Genomic DNA, 16,075 nt, shown 5'->3' with positions numbered 1-16,075 from the left:
TTTGTTTTTTGTTTTTTGTTTAACGAAAACGCATAACCGATGGCTAAATTGTTTCTTAGATGTTGTCATAGTTTTGATAAATTGGTAACAGGACTGAGTGTCGTTCACTTCTTGGTCTTCCGATTTTGTCAACCACTCGGATGATTACAGACCGAATTGAACTCAACTCAGTACTATTACCATAACAACTTCCATAAAAAAATGAAAGCAACTAAATTAGCACTTCGAGGAAAACACACTGATTTTTCTTTTGATTGCTCCTCTCTAAAACACCTTCAATTTACCTAAAACAGCACGACTTACATAAGTACGAATGTGCAGCTGCCTTCGTCGAGATTCAGGATCTTTTCTTAAACACTAAAATGAGAAAAGAAATATTATAAAAATATTTTTTATCACACCGAGATTGACGAATACTTACAAAACAGAATCAATTGCAAATAATCCTTGATGCATAACTAGAAAGCTACAATCTATTCGATGAATGAACGGCTACCCGATGAACCGAATGAATGCCTGCATGACTGACTGATTGACTGAATGACTGACTAACCGATTGCACTGAATTTGTCATACAAAGATCGACAATTGTTATACCAAAGATCAAACCTTGTTGATGAGGGCGTTAAATTCCATTGTTCTACAATCCTTTCGAAGATCATCCTGTAATAGAATACAGAGCAAATAAGAAGAGAGGATGATGGAATTTAGAGTTTGTCTAATACAGACGTTTGAGCTATGTTAACTGTTATGTCACTGTACAATTTTCTTACGTGAGATTAAGCTACAAGATTGATTATAAAATAAAAAAAAAACTAGCACAGCACATTTGTCTTTTTTGTGTTTTATCATGATGAATTTATTCCCTGAGGTTAAAAATCCCAATATCAATCACATAGTGCCTCTCCCCAGTCATTCCCTGTAAAATGCAACGGCGGATCTGTACTTGAGAAATTTGATAAAACTGCCTCGATATCATCGAAAGGGACGGTAATATTCATACCTGTGCTTTAAAGAGGCACATTTCTTTTTGAATTTGTGAAAAGGACAAAGAACAAACCTTGGGTTTACACATCATGGTGTACGAGTTTCCGTCACTGCCTTTAATGGTGATTTTCTTCGGTTTCTGTAGAGACGCTAGAACATCAACCTATTATAAAAGATACAAAAAATGTAAAAAAAAAATGCAAGTACGAAAGAGCAAAAGTAAAAGTAAAAGCAAAAGCAAAGGAAAAAAAACAAAACAAACAAAAACAAAGAAACGACCCTCCAAAATGCTTATCACTGAAATGTTATGATCGTCTTCGTTAATCCAAAATTAAAATGGCTTGCAACGTATCATGGCTAGGAACACAACACACACATACTAACCGTGTCCTCAAAGCCGATGATACAAGCTAGCGAGCCTGGGAACGGATTGTGATCGTGATGGCTTCCGGCTCCTGAAGGCAAGGTCACAGTCATAGCAGACTGGAGAGGAACTATAATTGGACTAAAATCTCTGAAAACGAAACACAACAAAGACGAAATCAAAATAATAATAAATTATTACTGGCAACGTTAGTACCCTCTCAATTTAAACTCTATAAGCTTCACCGAACAAGCATTGCCATTTTTAGGAGTATTTAAGCTTTTTTTCTCAAAGGCTCGCAAGGATAAAAAACTTAATTCTTTGCCAGGTAAATTGACACATCAGACAATCTTATCCACTAGATGGGCCAGTCAAAGCTTTTGTTATTATAACTAAATGGCAAATGGCAAACAAAGTTACGCGATCAGGTCGTGCCAGCAAGTGTTTGATCACGAGGAAGCAGAGTTCAACGTCTCACCCATCAGACACAAGCCTCTTGAGAACAGAGAAGTCATGACTCATGCTCAACTTGTCTTTGGAAGGACCTTTGGTAGATACTTCCTTGTTGCAAACTTCAAGTAGTCTATCAGCTAGTCTTGTCGAGTGCTGCGAAGTGGAAAAGAAAAGCATGTTACCACAGGTACACTAACTTCACCAGGCAGTCGTGTACATTCATTGACATAGACAAACCAATACATATCAGTTGAACCACCTTTAAAGTAAATTTTTCATTAGGTAATTAGCAGTTTTTGCTTATCTTCTCCAACCTTACCTCCCGTTTTGGTGTTTTACAATCATCTCACCAACGAAAATCACTACGACTGAATGGTACAATCGAAACGTGTCTCTCTTAAGGTGACTTCGATAATCTTCTTCGTTTTATTAGAGGTAATGACAAACTTAACTTTCACTCGTTGGCCCTTCAGATACAAAAATTGTATCTTTAAGGGAAAGACTAAGTAATGTTGAGGTAAATTGTTGAGTTTATTTTACACATTCGCTACAAGCAAGGAAAATCCATGGTCTAATTCCCTCTTGAGACTCTCTCTAAACAATGAAAACTCGGACCCAGACCTTTACCGCCAGGTAAGCTACCAGTAAGCTTCAGAAAGTTCACAAGTGTGATGGCCTTTAAATCAACTTCAAGTAGGACAGGCCTTTTGTATACCGCTAATACAAAAAGGTAAAAACTTAACTGAATTGGAATTTCCGACCCATTGTCAAAGCAAGCAGAACAACAAAAATGGTTGAGCACTACGTCAAAAACTCACCTCAAGGAACTTTTTCAACGTAATGTCGCGCGAACTAAAAGAAAAATCATGAAAAAAGAGCAACTGCTCGTTAAACATACGCTACTGATGACAAAGTATAAACCTATGCATTATACCTTTACTTCCCAGATCTGATGAAAAATTTTCTTGCCTAACTGTTACACATTTACTTATCGATTGGTAACATAATTTATTGCAATATTATGGTAACACTTTCTGGATGAGACGGTTATGAATTTTCATCACCTAATCAGAAAGTGTGGAAAATTTCAAAACATAACCTCACTTTTCTGAACAAAAAATGCGCACAATATTGTAATTCAACTAAACAAAAATAAAACGTGGTTCCAGTAAGTGAGAAACAGTGAAACTCAGCTCACCTTGCCTTATGAAAGATTTGATAGCAACGCTTTGTTCTCATGGCGAAAGAAGACTGTGGAAAAAGCAAATCAATAATTTTTAACCCGCGCTGTTTGGCTTTACGGACGTCTCGATAACCTGAAATGAAGCCATAATCAAGAAAAAAAGAGAGCAACTCAACTTTGTTAATGCACCGAAACTTGACAATCAGTTTTCGCTAAGACTTATTTAATCGAGTGACAAACTGTTCAAAACAACTCCTCGGTTGCCTCTTATGATAACATCTTCTCCATTTGCCGATAATTTATGAGTAGGTCCTCATAATTAGCGCTTCGGTGTTTCTTCGTCACAATTAGGTGTTTCTTCCTAATAATTAACGCAACCGTGTTTCTACGTCGCGGGTTAGTAGGGACCTTAAGCAAACCACGACGGCGACTGCAACGTGGACGTGGAAAAACAAAAGATCTAATTAGCAGAACAATAGCTCAGCACGTGCGTTTTAAAACTTTGTACATTTCTCAGCCGTCCTATGCAAAGCAACAACGTGAAATCACCACAATTTGCGTCGTCTACGAACCGAGACCGCGACGACAAATTATTTTAATTTCCATTTGGAACTCAACGCTTCTTTTATACGGTATGCTGAAGTTGAGGTGTGGCGCTGTATGAGACGGTAAACAAATGCAGCCATTTTTGAAATTCTAATTTAAGGCAGAAATTCATTTTTTAATCGAAGTTTTCCTTGGCGTTGCCGTCCTGACTGCTTAAGGTCCCTAGTATGAGGCCGTGAGCAACTTGAGCCAACAAGAGGTCTGGACCGGGTCTACAATTGATAGTTGGTACCAGACCCCTGGCAGACCCCCAAGCAGACGATTAGGCGAATACGTTGTCTTCAAGATACAGCATTTCTATCGATAGTTCAAATTATGATCTCCAAACACAGTTTTTTCCAAATGCAAGGGTCATTAAATTTCTTGAACTTCTCCCTGTAATGACTAACCTTTGAAACAGCCATCATCATCCACATCGCTTGTTGTGGGTACGTCACTAATAGTTTGGCGATGATCTCCTAAACAATAAAAAGGAAGAATGAGGACAACACAGCAAAAAATGTTTCCACAGAAGAACAAAGCAAAAAAATTAATAGCGCTAATGATTGAAAATACTGCGTCTAAAAATCACAGGACATGAAATAGGGTAACGAGATGTTATACCACTCAACACAAAATGGCACATTAGTAAAACCCACCCTGCTCAAGCATATGCATGGCTGCATCATATTTTATACGATATGGTGAATTAACCATTCAACCCCTGAGGGTGACTAGCGTCTAATTTCTCCTTACCATATCACCCCTGAATCCCACATTAGCGCCACAAGAATAAATAAAATGATCACCAGCCAAGGAAGCCCTTGACTGTTTAACAAATTCTCCTTGTCAGCACCTTAGTAAATGGATAGAGAACAGTACGGAAGATGCACTACTGAATAGAGGAGAGCAATATTGAGCCAGTTTCTCACTGCTACTTACCTCGAGCTTATGAAAGACCGTTTGGTTTGCATGGCAAATGCGAGAAATAAGTAAAGAGAACGCTGTGAGGAACTGATACGCTGGTAGTTTGTTGGTCAGATCTGACATGATCTGTAGTAAAGAGCAAGAAAGAAAAATATAGTTATAATCGATCACGATATAAGCCTTAATAAATTCACCGGGCTTCATGGTTAAATTTCATTCATGTTTTACGGTTTGTTTTCCATTGTTTCAAAATATAACCCATACCGAAAAAGTAACGATGGTGAACAAAAGTAATTCAAACCTCGTTGCAATCCGCCAACTTTTGCCTCTTTCCTCCTCTATCAGATGCTTTGGTCTGTCGACCTTCGTTGAGCATAAAAATGTTAGTAAGTTCGACATTAGCAAAGTTCACACAGTAGATCAAAATTATTTATCTTTTCAAAACAAGAAACAGTTCCATCATGGCATAGCGTAAGTAGCTGTCTTGTGGAGTAACAAAGATATGAACAGTAGAAAAAAAAAGAGCTGTGGCAGAGGAACTCACATCAAACCATCAACTGTTTTGAAACAATTGTGCATTTCTCGTCTACACTACCATGGATTCAAGCATGAGTATGGGTGGATATCATATAAATTCAGTGTATGTATACAGTATATGTAAATTCAGTATATGTATAAAGATGCTGAAACCTCTTGAGCCATAGAGAGTGCTCCTCTACGCAAAAAAAAGGAAGCGCCTCTCTGTCAAAAAATCGTCAAGTTTACTGTGAGCTTGTGTCTACATGAAGTTAATGAAAAAGAAAAATTGAAAAATCAACCAACCCACACGCTGCTGTATAATAATTTGTATCCATAATTTTTTTTTTTTTTCGTTAATTGATCGATTTTTTCATTTTTAAAATAACGACGCATTACCTTGATCAGAAACTGTAGCGCCAAAGTTAAGCCAAATAGTTAGGAGACGAGGCATGGATTGATAGATAAATTTGTTTCCAAACTGAAGAGACAGTCCGTAATGTTTGAGAACAAATGGAATGAAGTCCCTGGAAAGATAATGATTCAAGCATAGAATAAGCATTAAAGAGATTCAAACTGTTCAACAAGGTTAAAAGGCTGGAGGAACAATAATGAAGGGTAGATGTCGTTAAGGTAGCAGAAGAGAGGACAGCGATTTCTATAGCGTCGAGGAAGTCACCATGGTAACTACACCACAGCTTTCCTCTAATAGATCTTGATGGTATGGCGGGGAACATAAATTATAAAACAAAGCGAGTAAAACAACTGAAGACAATTACGATACCAATAGCACATAAATTACTTGTACTTACACATAAACTTTGTTCGATTTTTCTTCTCCTTCCGGACAAGCTGACATCAGCTTGTCATAGTATTTTCCCAAATAGAAATGGCCATTTTCCCAGCTACCATGAAGTGCAGTCACCTCCTACGATAAAAGCGGTAAGAATGACCTCTGCAGGGTTTTTATAAAAAAGAAACGGGTGCACAATGTAGGCACATGAGCAAAAACCAGTTAACACTCAAATTAAGTCTTAATCTGGTCTATTGGAGGAGTGATTTGTGTAAGGGCAATTATATACACATTAATAAACTGCAATCAAAGTAATTTGCAGAGCTTTAGGACTCGCACAAAACAAAAACAAAAACAACAAATCCTCCGACCTGTCTTTAAGGAGACAGCGGTTGAATAGCGGTCGGGATGCATTTACTGAATCCAATCTGAAAATGAGTGACCCAATACCGATTCAACTGTCGGCTTGTATCTTTTTGTTATGAAAAGATGGTCGTAAGTGTTGGGACGAGGCAAGTTACACATTAAAACCAAGTGAAAGGCATCACATTACCTTGTACTGTTGAATGGCACGATTAGCTGCATAGTGAGCCGTCTCCTCAATCCATCGGCCGATAAGTAGCAAGGCCTGGACGAAAAAAATAATGTTAATGTTGTGGTCTGCTTTTTTTATAGCTTAAAACTTTCTATCCAGTTTGATTTTCAGCTTTTGTTCGTTTGTTTGTTTGTTTGGACCGGAAATCTCACGCCACTTTCCCAACCAATCAGATTCAAACCACAACGAATGGCGCCTTAGTCGATCACGTTTTCCCGCACTTCAGACAGTTTGTTTGTGTTAACTTTAAGCGACCATTGGCTTCTTGTGTATTTTCCTTCCTTCTTATCGGCTCCTGTGATAATTCCGGTTTTTGTTTAACGAGATTTAGTCAAAAACCCAATTACTCACTGCAAAAAGTCTCCGAATATCAGGTTTAAATAACAAAACTTTCTTGCTTCCTCGCTTCCAAAACCCGAAAACGTCCCCGAGATGTTTAAACTTGAGGTAAACTAACTTGCATGAGGTGAGGTTGCTAAATTAACTTGTCACGAACTCGGCAGGCAATGTAAACGAAAAAGTTGACAACACCATGAAACGCTTAAAGCATTGATACACGTAGCTTACACTCGACATGATTCCATCGTTATCCATTGAAGAGGGCACCAGAGGATTATCCCGTTCTAGGAACCACGAGGTGAGACAAGTGCTAGACTTTTAATATCTCGCTCTAACTAAGGAATGAAGCACACGCACGCAAAACAGAGAGGCTAAGTCCACAAAGCTACCAACCTTTGCATGGATAAATCTGTCCAGTCCCCCATCTGACACTGTGCTGCTGCCATGCGGCCATTGTTCACTGTTAAGAAATAAGACCAAAAACCATAATGTTTATTTTGAAAGGATGTTTCTGGCTAGTGAAATCGCCTGATCATGATAGAAAAGGAAAAAATCTGCCAAGCCTCATGGCATAGTGCGGAATATCCTGTTTTATCGTGATTCCGTGAATTCTATTCCATAATTTTCTAACTTTCGTTCGAATTGTTGAGACCACTTTTTAAAAAAAAAATTAATCAAAGTTAGGAAAGCGAATGGAGAATATTGTTTTCATAAACTTTGGATTTATAGCTTTTATTCTGTCCGAATCCTTCTGCATCGTTTTTGTACCAGCAAGGTGTTTCAAAAAGGTACTGCGCATACAGGAGTGGCTATCCTAAAACTGACTATAAACTTACAAACTATTCGGAAACAGGGAAAAATTATCTTCACATATAAAGACAAAATGTTACAGAGCTCACCTGACAGCCCGTTGCAAACTTATCAGAGCGTTATGAACATCACCCTATGACAAAACAAAAGGGATACCCAACTCTTTAGTTAAAAAGATAACACCCAAATATGATTAGTAATGTTCTACATGGAACTGTGCAGTGATAGGACCCTTATTTTTTCCCTCGCCTCTTGTAATCGAATGTTGTCGAAAAAGGACACTAATAAAAACGTGACGGAATGCAAAAGTTTATAATTCCGAAATTCTTGTACACGGAGCGGCTATTTTGGTTGCCGCGGGGAATACTATAAAATTTTGGCGACGGAGATTTTAGCATAGGTCGTCAAATTCGTGATCTGTGTTCGGCGGTCATGTACATTATTCAGTTTCGACGTTTTCATAAGTTAGTTTTCATGGCCTGAAGTCTAAGAGGGATAAAAATTTAAATAAAATTATTGCTCAATCTCCTTTGTTCCTTCCATAAGAAATTGCCTCTTTCTGTTCGGTTCCCCGAATTCTATATATGCCTTGAGTCACGTGAATCAGCGAAAACGAATGGCAGGCACAATGCTTACCCGAAAGACAGGCGATGTGGTTTTTTTCTGACGACTAAAATGTTATTTGACTTTAGGTCGCCATATGGAAAAGGTTGACCTTCGAGACTCTCAAGTGATCAAGAAACAAAAGCGACCCCTCCTTAGTCTTGCATTTCTAGTATACAATCCACAAAGTAAATGACTTACTGATAAGGAGACTGATTATGTGTTCCTACCTGGCTGGCCATCCATTTCGCACGTTCAATGCATAAACTTGGCAAAGCGAAGGCACTAGCACTTAAAAGCGAACTGTCAGCAGTTTGGACGTGACCCGCTCTAAAGGAAAGAATAATGTCCTCATCATTTGTAAGCTGAAGTCTATCATACTTTTCTTCACAAGAAAACATTAATAAAGAGTAAATTCCACTTTTCGAAGTAACTGTCGACCGATACATTCATTACAAGGATAATAACTTGGGAGTGGTCGTTTAGTAGAAGTTTAACCAAACCCGAGAGTAGAGATTCCGTCTTTTTAAAAGAAAAAAAAAATGACACGAAGAGGCTCTTCAGCATACTCCCTAAACACACTGCAACTGACTGAAAAAATGGAGCGACACTTACACCCTAGCTGCTTTTGCACTTTGAAGCCAACTTTTCCCTTGTTCTTTCTGTAACTCTTCAGAACTAAAGGCAATTTAAAAACACAAAACATCATTTCAAAAACTTCACTCCTTTACTTGGTAATCGTCCTCACATCCTCTGGGATCTGCTGTGTGAGATATTCAACTGCCGGTGTATAATTTCAGCTGATAAAAGCAGTCTTAATCTATAGTCAAAATGTATAAGACTGGTTTCCTGCAAACACCTTACAGAGAAAGACAAAATCAGTGGGAAGGGGAAAGAACATTAATGTTAAATGGAAGTTTCGTTTATGTTATTCCCTTGTTAAGATATCTAGTAAAACCAATGCTAACAACAATATGCTGATAAACCTATTCAAGGGGACAATTAGGTTTTATCAACTGAGTTGATGATGTAAAATTGCTGCCGTAAAGAGTTTCCGAAACTGAGGTTTCGAGCGTTAGAACTTCGTCTGCCTGGTAGTCAGGAAAGCCGAAAAACTCTAAAATATTCCCACCAATAGCGAAGCTCCATGTTCGGCATATAAGCACGCACACAACCCACAATTCCTCTATTTGCTCTGACAAAGGGCTAACGCTCCAAACGTAAGCTTAAGAGACTCTTTACCGTGGTCAATTCATATTATCAACTCAATTGATATCCCCAAATTATCTGGGATTACTCCCCACTGACGCAGCACCACAGTTTCTTTGAAAACTTAACTCTTAATTCAAGGAGACACTAACCTTGGTAACAGTTTTAAAACAACTCGTCTCAAATTTAAGATTGGTTCCCTCGTGCGAAATGATGTCTACAATAGGTCATTCAGTTGGTATATGAGAAAAAAGAAATGTAAAAAGGTTCATAACTAAAATATCACAAGCAGTTCTAAAGTACTCTGAGTAAAAACAAAAAAATAAGAAAACAATAATTCTGCTGATGACATAACGAGGATGGTAAATATGTGATTTCAGTAAAAGATAATGTATTCGTTGAATGTCACAGGGATACTCGGCGAAAAGAACTACTAATTGGAAGGTCGTAGGTTCGACTCCTGTTCGGAGCACTCGGAGCTCTTTTTCTCCGATTACGCCTGCGTCATGCACTGAATAACATCGCCTTTCAATTATTCTACTGCATATGAGCCATACGACCTTAAAGAGTTAATAGATTTCCATAAAACAGGGGTTTGTGTCGTCCAATTCTGTCCGTAAGCATACTCTTGATAAGAAAATTGGACTCTCGCTTCGTAGATGTCTGATTTAGTTAATCACTCGTATGTGTGATTAGAGACCGAGTGGAGACTCGGTCCTATTCACCAGTATTAGTCTCCTCTATAAACTGTAATAACGATGAACTGCTGTCACAAACCTGTGAGATGTGCAAACGTGACTGCCAGCTATTTGTCACGCCTATAGTATCGATTCCATCAGCTGCTACAAGGAAATTCCTCTGTACTGCCTCCTCCACCTCGCGAAGCATGTGCAGCCTTAGCGTTCCGTTCGGTTGAGAAGGAAATAGAAGTGAACATTGTTGTCAAAATCGGAGCATTTTTATAACGGAAAAATATAGCACACACAAATTGATGGAAAAAGAGGATCTTGAAAAATCTCAGCTGAGTTTTCCTAGAAGCTCCGACCAAGATGAAGGCTTTAACAGTATTCACAGTTATTCAGTGTAAAGAACTGATCTTTGCAGTTGAGCTGCGATTAACAAAAACCGTCGGGAAGCAGCCTAAGAAAACTCGTGCTTCGAGGAGATTCCATATGTAGCTTCGTGGCTCGACCAAGAAGTGTTCGACCGGTATCTGCGAGGCATGGGTTCGAGAAGCGTTCAGGCCTTAATTTTTCCAGGCCTCTCATCTACAATTTCTTTCACAGCAGCTTAAATTCCTTCTATTCTCTTCGCGGATCAGAATATTATATATTTTATTTTGAGTAACTTATCACTGTATACCTCACAATGTGTTCATAACCACGTTGATAGGACCCAGACTCCATACTTGCCGCGGACAAGAATCCCATCTGCTGACTGCGAACTACCTTTAGTTGACGTCTAAATTCATTCTCATTCTGGTGACAAAAGAAATAATATAGATATCAATAAATAAAGAAAAGGATAATAAATCTTTCTAAATATTGTGGCGCTTTTGAATACATATCTGATTACGCCCAAGATAACTTGAATATTGGATTGTTAAAAGTAATAAAAATTCCTTGGTTAAATTTCGCTGACAGATCACTGGTGCCCATTTATACCCTTACCAATGTACGAATAAAGAGCCCTTCCCAATAACACAACACCATGATACGTCGAGGGCTTATTCCACAACTTCCTGGAAAGTAACTACGAGGCCAACGCAGAAGAAGCTGATAAATGGTGTGATAGTCGACACAAAACCCAAAACACAATTACTATTCCTTCACAGATTCACATCGTGAAAATTTAGTTCAAACCTTTTCTTTAGCAGCCAACAGGATCCGTCCTAATCCAACATCCCAGTCACCAACACCTCTTTCCTAAATACAAGTAAAGATTATAAAATCCATAAAAGAATAACCACAAAAAAGCTAGGTAATTGCATAGATAAGCGCATAAAAAAAAGGAATGCAAGAGTATATAGAGTGGCCTAAAAAGCACATCACTGTTGTACAAGTTCTGTACATAGGAGGTCCATTCTGTATTAGTAAGAATAATACCAGTTTAAGATAACTTTCAAGCGAGTCCCACTGTCCTAGTCTCCAAGAAGCCTCAACACGGTACGCATTCAGGGACTTCTCCCATTCAGGTCTAATATAAACGAATTAAAAAAACATTAGATACCGAATAACATAGAAAAAACAAACAAAGTAACACATCATGGTCAGCTTACAAGAGAGTGGTAAGAAAAATAACAAGAAAAAAAATTAGTAGGTGGGGTAGCTTCACTTGGAAGGTCATGAATGGCTGAATACATTTTATGGAAGTATTTAGACTATATAAAGACAAAACACCTTAACAGCGGATAAAACCTGAGGTAATCCGAGCGCAGACTTAATGTACCACGCGCAAATTATTTTAAAAATAGTTTTAGTCATGGCGGCGCCACATCGTGGAATAATCTTTCTCGCGAGGCTAGGTGCGCGGAATCCATCGTGTCGTTCAAACGACAAAATCAACGAAGCTCTCTAAAGCACAGTATTCGTGGAAAGCAGTAATATAGTGAAATTAATAGTATTCTTACAATCAATAATAATTAATAGTTTTTCATTCTTTGTAAATAGTTCATGAATTGCCCATGATTAAGTAAATGAATAAATAAAGTATTAACTCTGAGACCAATAAAATACCAGGCTTGCAAAAGCTTTGAAACTTCGAGTTATACCTTTGCCATGAGTGTGGAGTCCACGGTGAGAAATCAGGCGCGATTACTCACTGTGGGAGTATGAATTTGCAATATAAAATGCAGCTTATGCACAGTTCACATAACACCGACTTTCATCTGAGTTACTGTTTCAACAAACCTGCGAGTAACCACTCCATCCACATGAGTGAGAGCAGTCGTCACTTGACCAAGATCAATAAAACACTGTAACAGGCCCTTGAAAAAGAATGAGGAATAGTGTAAATGACAATAAAAACTGCTCTTTGCGAAAAGTTGCTACAAATGTGGTCCAATGTGTGGCAAAGTTTAGAATAAGTTCCCTTTGATTTTTCCAACCTCAGCCAGCTCTGATTTCACTATCCGATGTTACAGCAGCTGGACTGCAGCGACTCTTTGATAACATATATCTAAGATTAGTAATTTAACACTCGCAACGACTCTAAAAGTGTTAATTGAGAGTTAAAAATTACCTAGAATGATGAATATTAATTTACTGTCCTCACTTGAAAATCACGGTGTCAACTATTCTTTGCAATTGCCCAGAAACAGAACTCGTTTTTGAAACAGATGAAAGACTGTTAATTCCAGCTTCAGCAAACTCTATCCTCACCTTGTGATGTCCAATCTCATCTGGTTCTTCTTGAATTGCTCTCTCATAACGAGCAGAAACATCGCACAACTTCCCTACACCATTCAGATCAGAAAGTAGGCTAGTGTAAACATAAAACTATCTTTTTATTAATCCTTTTCAAATTTAAACCAACGTTTTTTAATTGCTCTCTCATAACGGGCGGAAACATCACAAAGTTTTCCTATTGTTTTTAAGAAGGAAAGGTTGCTAGCCTAAACACAAAAATATATGTTGATTCATCCTTTTCAAAGTTAAACTCACTTTCTACCGACTAAAACAGCACCTGACCAGAAAACGCTTTGTAAAATTAACGCCTTAGGGTAATGCCTATCTAGATACTGCTAAAAATTTGCTGTGCAAGTTTCTATTTAATGGTTTGCACTTTCAACCAACATTTGTAAGATGGATTTATTCAGTCATGGAATTCAACAACCAACGTCAAAACAAACATCTTCAGTATCTACCATACAATTCTTATGATGTCAGTTTGGAGAATTTGGTATTGATTCAATTTTTAATCCACAAATTGACATTTTTCTCTTCCACATCACTCCTATGCTTGTTGTTCATTGATCTTGTAAGAAGAAATTCTGCCTTGGTCAAGTTAAGAACAATGACCTTGTATTACCTCATCTTAGCTTCTTACAAGCGTGAAGCTGTGGAGCCTTCTATACTTCAGTGGGTCCTACCTGAGCTTTTCTGATCGAGGATCTGTTCATGGAGAGTGGGTTCCTGCTTCCTGCTGGCTGCAACCCCAGCTACTCCATCAGGTTCGTCCAAAACTATGTAAAGCTTCTGAACAAACCCTAAATGGCGGTGGACATCCTGCTTCTGACTTGAGATGAATGCCTCAAAGTGCATCAAGGCACGGGCATATGCCTTGCAGTGAAATGATGCGTAGGCCAGCACATCCTGTAACACAATAAAGGTTTCGAATTACTTTTACTGCAAACACAAACATCAAAAAGCCTTTCTTATTTCAGTCGCTTTCCTCCCAATCCTGGCGACCAAACCGTATCAAGTAAATTCCCACAGATTCCATCCATGGATAAAGCATTTGTATCTTGAATGTGTTCACTTCACCCACAAACTAATTTCGAATTTCAGCATCATTAAGTGGTGAATTTATAATCCAAAACAAACTCTCAAGTTTCTTTGATTGTGATACCAATGCCTCCATTGAAAGTTAAATCCTTCAAAGGATGTGAGCCACTTTTTGATTTACCTGGGGAATTTTTTCCAGGAACTTTTCCACGGCTTTTTGCTCATCTTGGATACCTTGAAATGCATAAAATAATAGGCATGTTGAACTATTACGATTAACAGTTTTTCGGCTGTATTTACTTAACATATTCTTTTTATCCACACTATTTAGCCTCACGTGAACCTGGAAGTGAGAAAGACGTGACGCAATGTGTAATGTCAACTTTCAAGTAGGAGCGGTCATAGAACCGTTGTCGGTAACACTTACTGACGATTTTATTCCCTGATTAAAAGTCAAATCGGGATGAAGTGTGGTAAAAACTTCCGCTCAGTATCCGAAAATATAACTCATTGACAGGTACGACATTTTTCTTCGGGAATATCCTCACCCGAGCGATAACGTAAGATATGAAAGCATTACGATGGAAGTACATTTTAGGCCGATCAGGGTTCCTTCATACATGAAATTGTAGTTTTTATGATTAACAGTATTAATATATACAATCAAGCACTGTTAAGCCCCTCCACCTAAAATTAGAATCCATATTCTCCACACTGTTCTCAGAACTAACGAGAAGAATTTGTTTGACAATCAGGAGCTTCTTAAATTGGCGATCATTTCCTTTCTTCTCGTGACCTTTACATTTGATTTAAGGGTGATAATGTAAGGAGAAATTAGAAGCTTGTCACTCGTCTGATTGGTTGAGAAGGAACACAAGTTTTCTCGACCAATCAGAGAGAAGCTTAAAGAAAAACTTATGAAATCCCTCTCTTTTGAGAATTGCTCCTTCTCTTCGAAGACACATATTCCACAAAAGAAAGCTAAAGATATATAAGTACCTGAGACTGACGGACTGTTTCGATGTTTGGAAGTCACCAACTGTTTCTTTAAGACCAATCTGTAAGCCTTTGCTCTTGCCCAACGGTTCAAATAATCCAAGGCGGAAAATATTGTCTGAGCACTCATCTGGCGGAAATCTTCAAACACACAAAGACTCTAATAGAGCCAGATATACATAGCTGTTGGAGTAAAATCTGGTTTCTAAAGTTCAGAGTACTGCACCCCCCCCCCCTCCCCCCTCTACCTACCTAGTAGAATTCTCCGCCATAAAAAGAAAATAGAAAAAAAAATTGGTAGATCCCGCGTGGAGAGAAGAACTGTGAGAGAAAGGTGCCTTTCTCAAGGACTTTATACACAAGCCATCTTAGGCACATACATGCACATACATGCACCGTTACATCTAGCTTCCAGCGCGCTAACTATTAGGTATTCTATTCTTTAAAACAAAGCTTCACAAAAAGAGCATTGCGCTCTTTCAGGCAGACTTACCTGAGGATGGGGCAGGAAGCTCTTCGTTTCTTTGCAGATGAGTGAGAACTGCCATGATCTCTCCGTAAACCTGGTTATGAAATGACGTAAGTAAAACCGAGCTTGAAAGAGGCTCTTATGTTTTTTGCTTTTCTGTTTACAAGTGAAGAGAGACTTTCTTAGCTCTTAGGGACAAGTTGCGCTTTCATCAGTTTTTTTTTCTCTACGTTAGATACTTTTGCGAACAAGAAATTGTTTCGCTGAACTTCTCTTTATCTTTTTTTCCCCGATCCGACTGCTAATAGCTGATTGTGCATCCTCCTACTCACCTCTTCGACGTCCTCTTTTGTGCCATCCAACAGAACATACAGCAGCACGTGGGGAAGCAAGAATAACGCGGTCTTAACATCGTGCTGCAAAAACAATGGGTGCAAAGGATTAACAGATTTTCACATACTTTCTGTCATCTGACAAAAATATAACAAGTTAACAGAAATTTCCATAAATAACTTTACACATATGAAATCATACGCCTTGTTAGCTCAACTGGTGGAAGCACTGCACCGGTTTTGCAGAGGTTTTGGGTTCAAATCCCGTACAAGCCTGAACTTTTTTCTGGCCTTATTTTACTACTGCTTAAGTAGTGTTCATTACTGCGAAGATCGCTTTCAAATTAAAAAGTTTCCATGTTTGGAAAACAGACCGGTATGATTTTCTACTCGAACAGGGTCTACCTTAAAAATTTTACTGCAAGCCTGGAATGTATGGGATGGTTTCTGGCCTTTGACCTAAAAAAAG

General features: G+C 38.4%; 1 protein-coding gene across 1 annotated transcript in view; it reads right to left on the bottom strand.

Moving 5' to 3' along the window:
* LOC131799635 (serine/threonine-protein kinase atr) overlaps positions 1 to 16,075 on the bottom strand; it is a 45,568-nt gene that overhangs the window by 4,894 nt on the left and 24,599 nt on the right. Inside the window, exons 31-60 of the mRNA XM_059117335.2 lie at positions 16,012 to 16,065; positions 15,607 to 15,690; positions 15,299 to 15,368; positions 14,809 to 14,946; positions 13,991 to 14,043; positions 13,455 to 13,677; positions 12,745 to 12,818; positions 12,274 to 12,350; positions 11,470 to 11,560; positions 11,227 to 11,289; positions 10,727 to 10,842; positions 10,142 to 10,259; positions 9,517 to 9,581; positions 8,771 to 8,833; positions 8,386 to 8,485; positions 7,642 to 7,685; positions 7,136 to 7,202; positions 6,362 to 6,436; positions 5,828 to 5,943; positions 5,415 to 5,542; positions 4,801 to 4,862; positions 4,515 to 4,625; positions 3,983 to 4,051; positions 3,003 to 3,055; positions 2,623 to 2,656; positions 1,830 to 1,957; positions 1,372 to 1,501; positions 1,061 to 1,150; positions 610 to 663; positions 304 to 357 (exon numbers count right to left, since the gene is read on the bottom strand). Coding sequence (XP_058973318.2) covers positions 304 to 357; positions 610 to 663; positions 1,061 to 1,150; positions 1,372 to 1,501; positions 1,830 to 1,957; positions 2,623 to 2,656; positions 3,003 to 3,055; positions 3,983 to 4,051; positions 4,515 to 4,625; positions 4,801 to 4,862; positions 5,415 to 5,542; positions 5,828 to 5,943; positions 6,362 to 6,436; positions 7,136 to 7,202; positions 7,642 to 7,685; positions 8,386 to 8,485; positions 8,771 to 8,833; positions 9,517 to 9,581; positions 10,142 to 10,259; positions 10,727 to 10,842; positions 11,227 to 11,289; positions 11,470 to 11,560; positions 12,274 to 12,350; positions 12,745 to 12,818; positions 13,455 to 13,677; positions 13,991 to 14,043; positions 14,809 to 14,946; positions 15,299 to 15,368; positions 15,607 to 15,690; positions 16,012 to 16,065 — 2,604 coding nt within the window. The remainder of the gene's footprint in view (positions 1 to 303; positions 358 to 609; positions 664 to 1,060; positions 1,151 to 1,371; positions 1,502 to 1,829; positions 1,958 to 2,622; positions 2,657 to 3,002; positions 3,056 to 3,982; positions 4,052 to 4,514; positions 4,626 to 4,800; positions 4,863 to 5,414; positions 5,543 to 5,827; positions 5,944 to 6,361; positions 6,437 to 7,135; positions 7,203 to 7,641; positions 7,686 to 8,385; positions 8,486 to 8,770; positions 8,834 to 9,516; positions 9,582 to 10,141; positions 10,260 to 10,726; positions 10,843 to 11,226; positions 11,290 to 11,469; positions 11,561 to 12,273; positions 12,351 to 12,744; positions 12,819 to 13,454; positions 13,678 to 13,990; positions 14,044 to 14,808; positions 14,947 to 15,298; positions 15,369 to 15,606; positions 15,691 to 16,011; positions 16,066 to 16,075) is intronic.

Source organism: Pocillopora verrucosa, chromosome 5 (assembly GCF_036669915.1).
Source record: "Pocillopora verrucosa isolate sample1 chromosome 5, ASM3666991v2, whole genome shotgun sequence".
Taxonomy (NCBI): domain Eukaryota; kingdom Metazoa; phylum Cnidaria; class Anthozoa; order Scleractinia; family Pocilloporidae; genus Pocillopora; species Pocillopora verrucosa.
The sequence above is the reverse complement of the archived record's forward strand: the minus strand, read 5'-3'. Positions and strand labels throughout refer to the sequence as shown.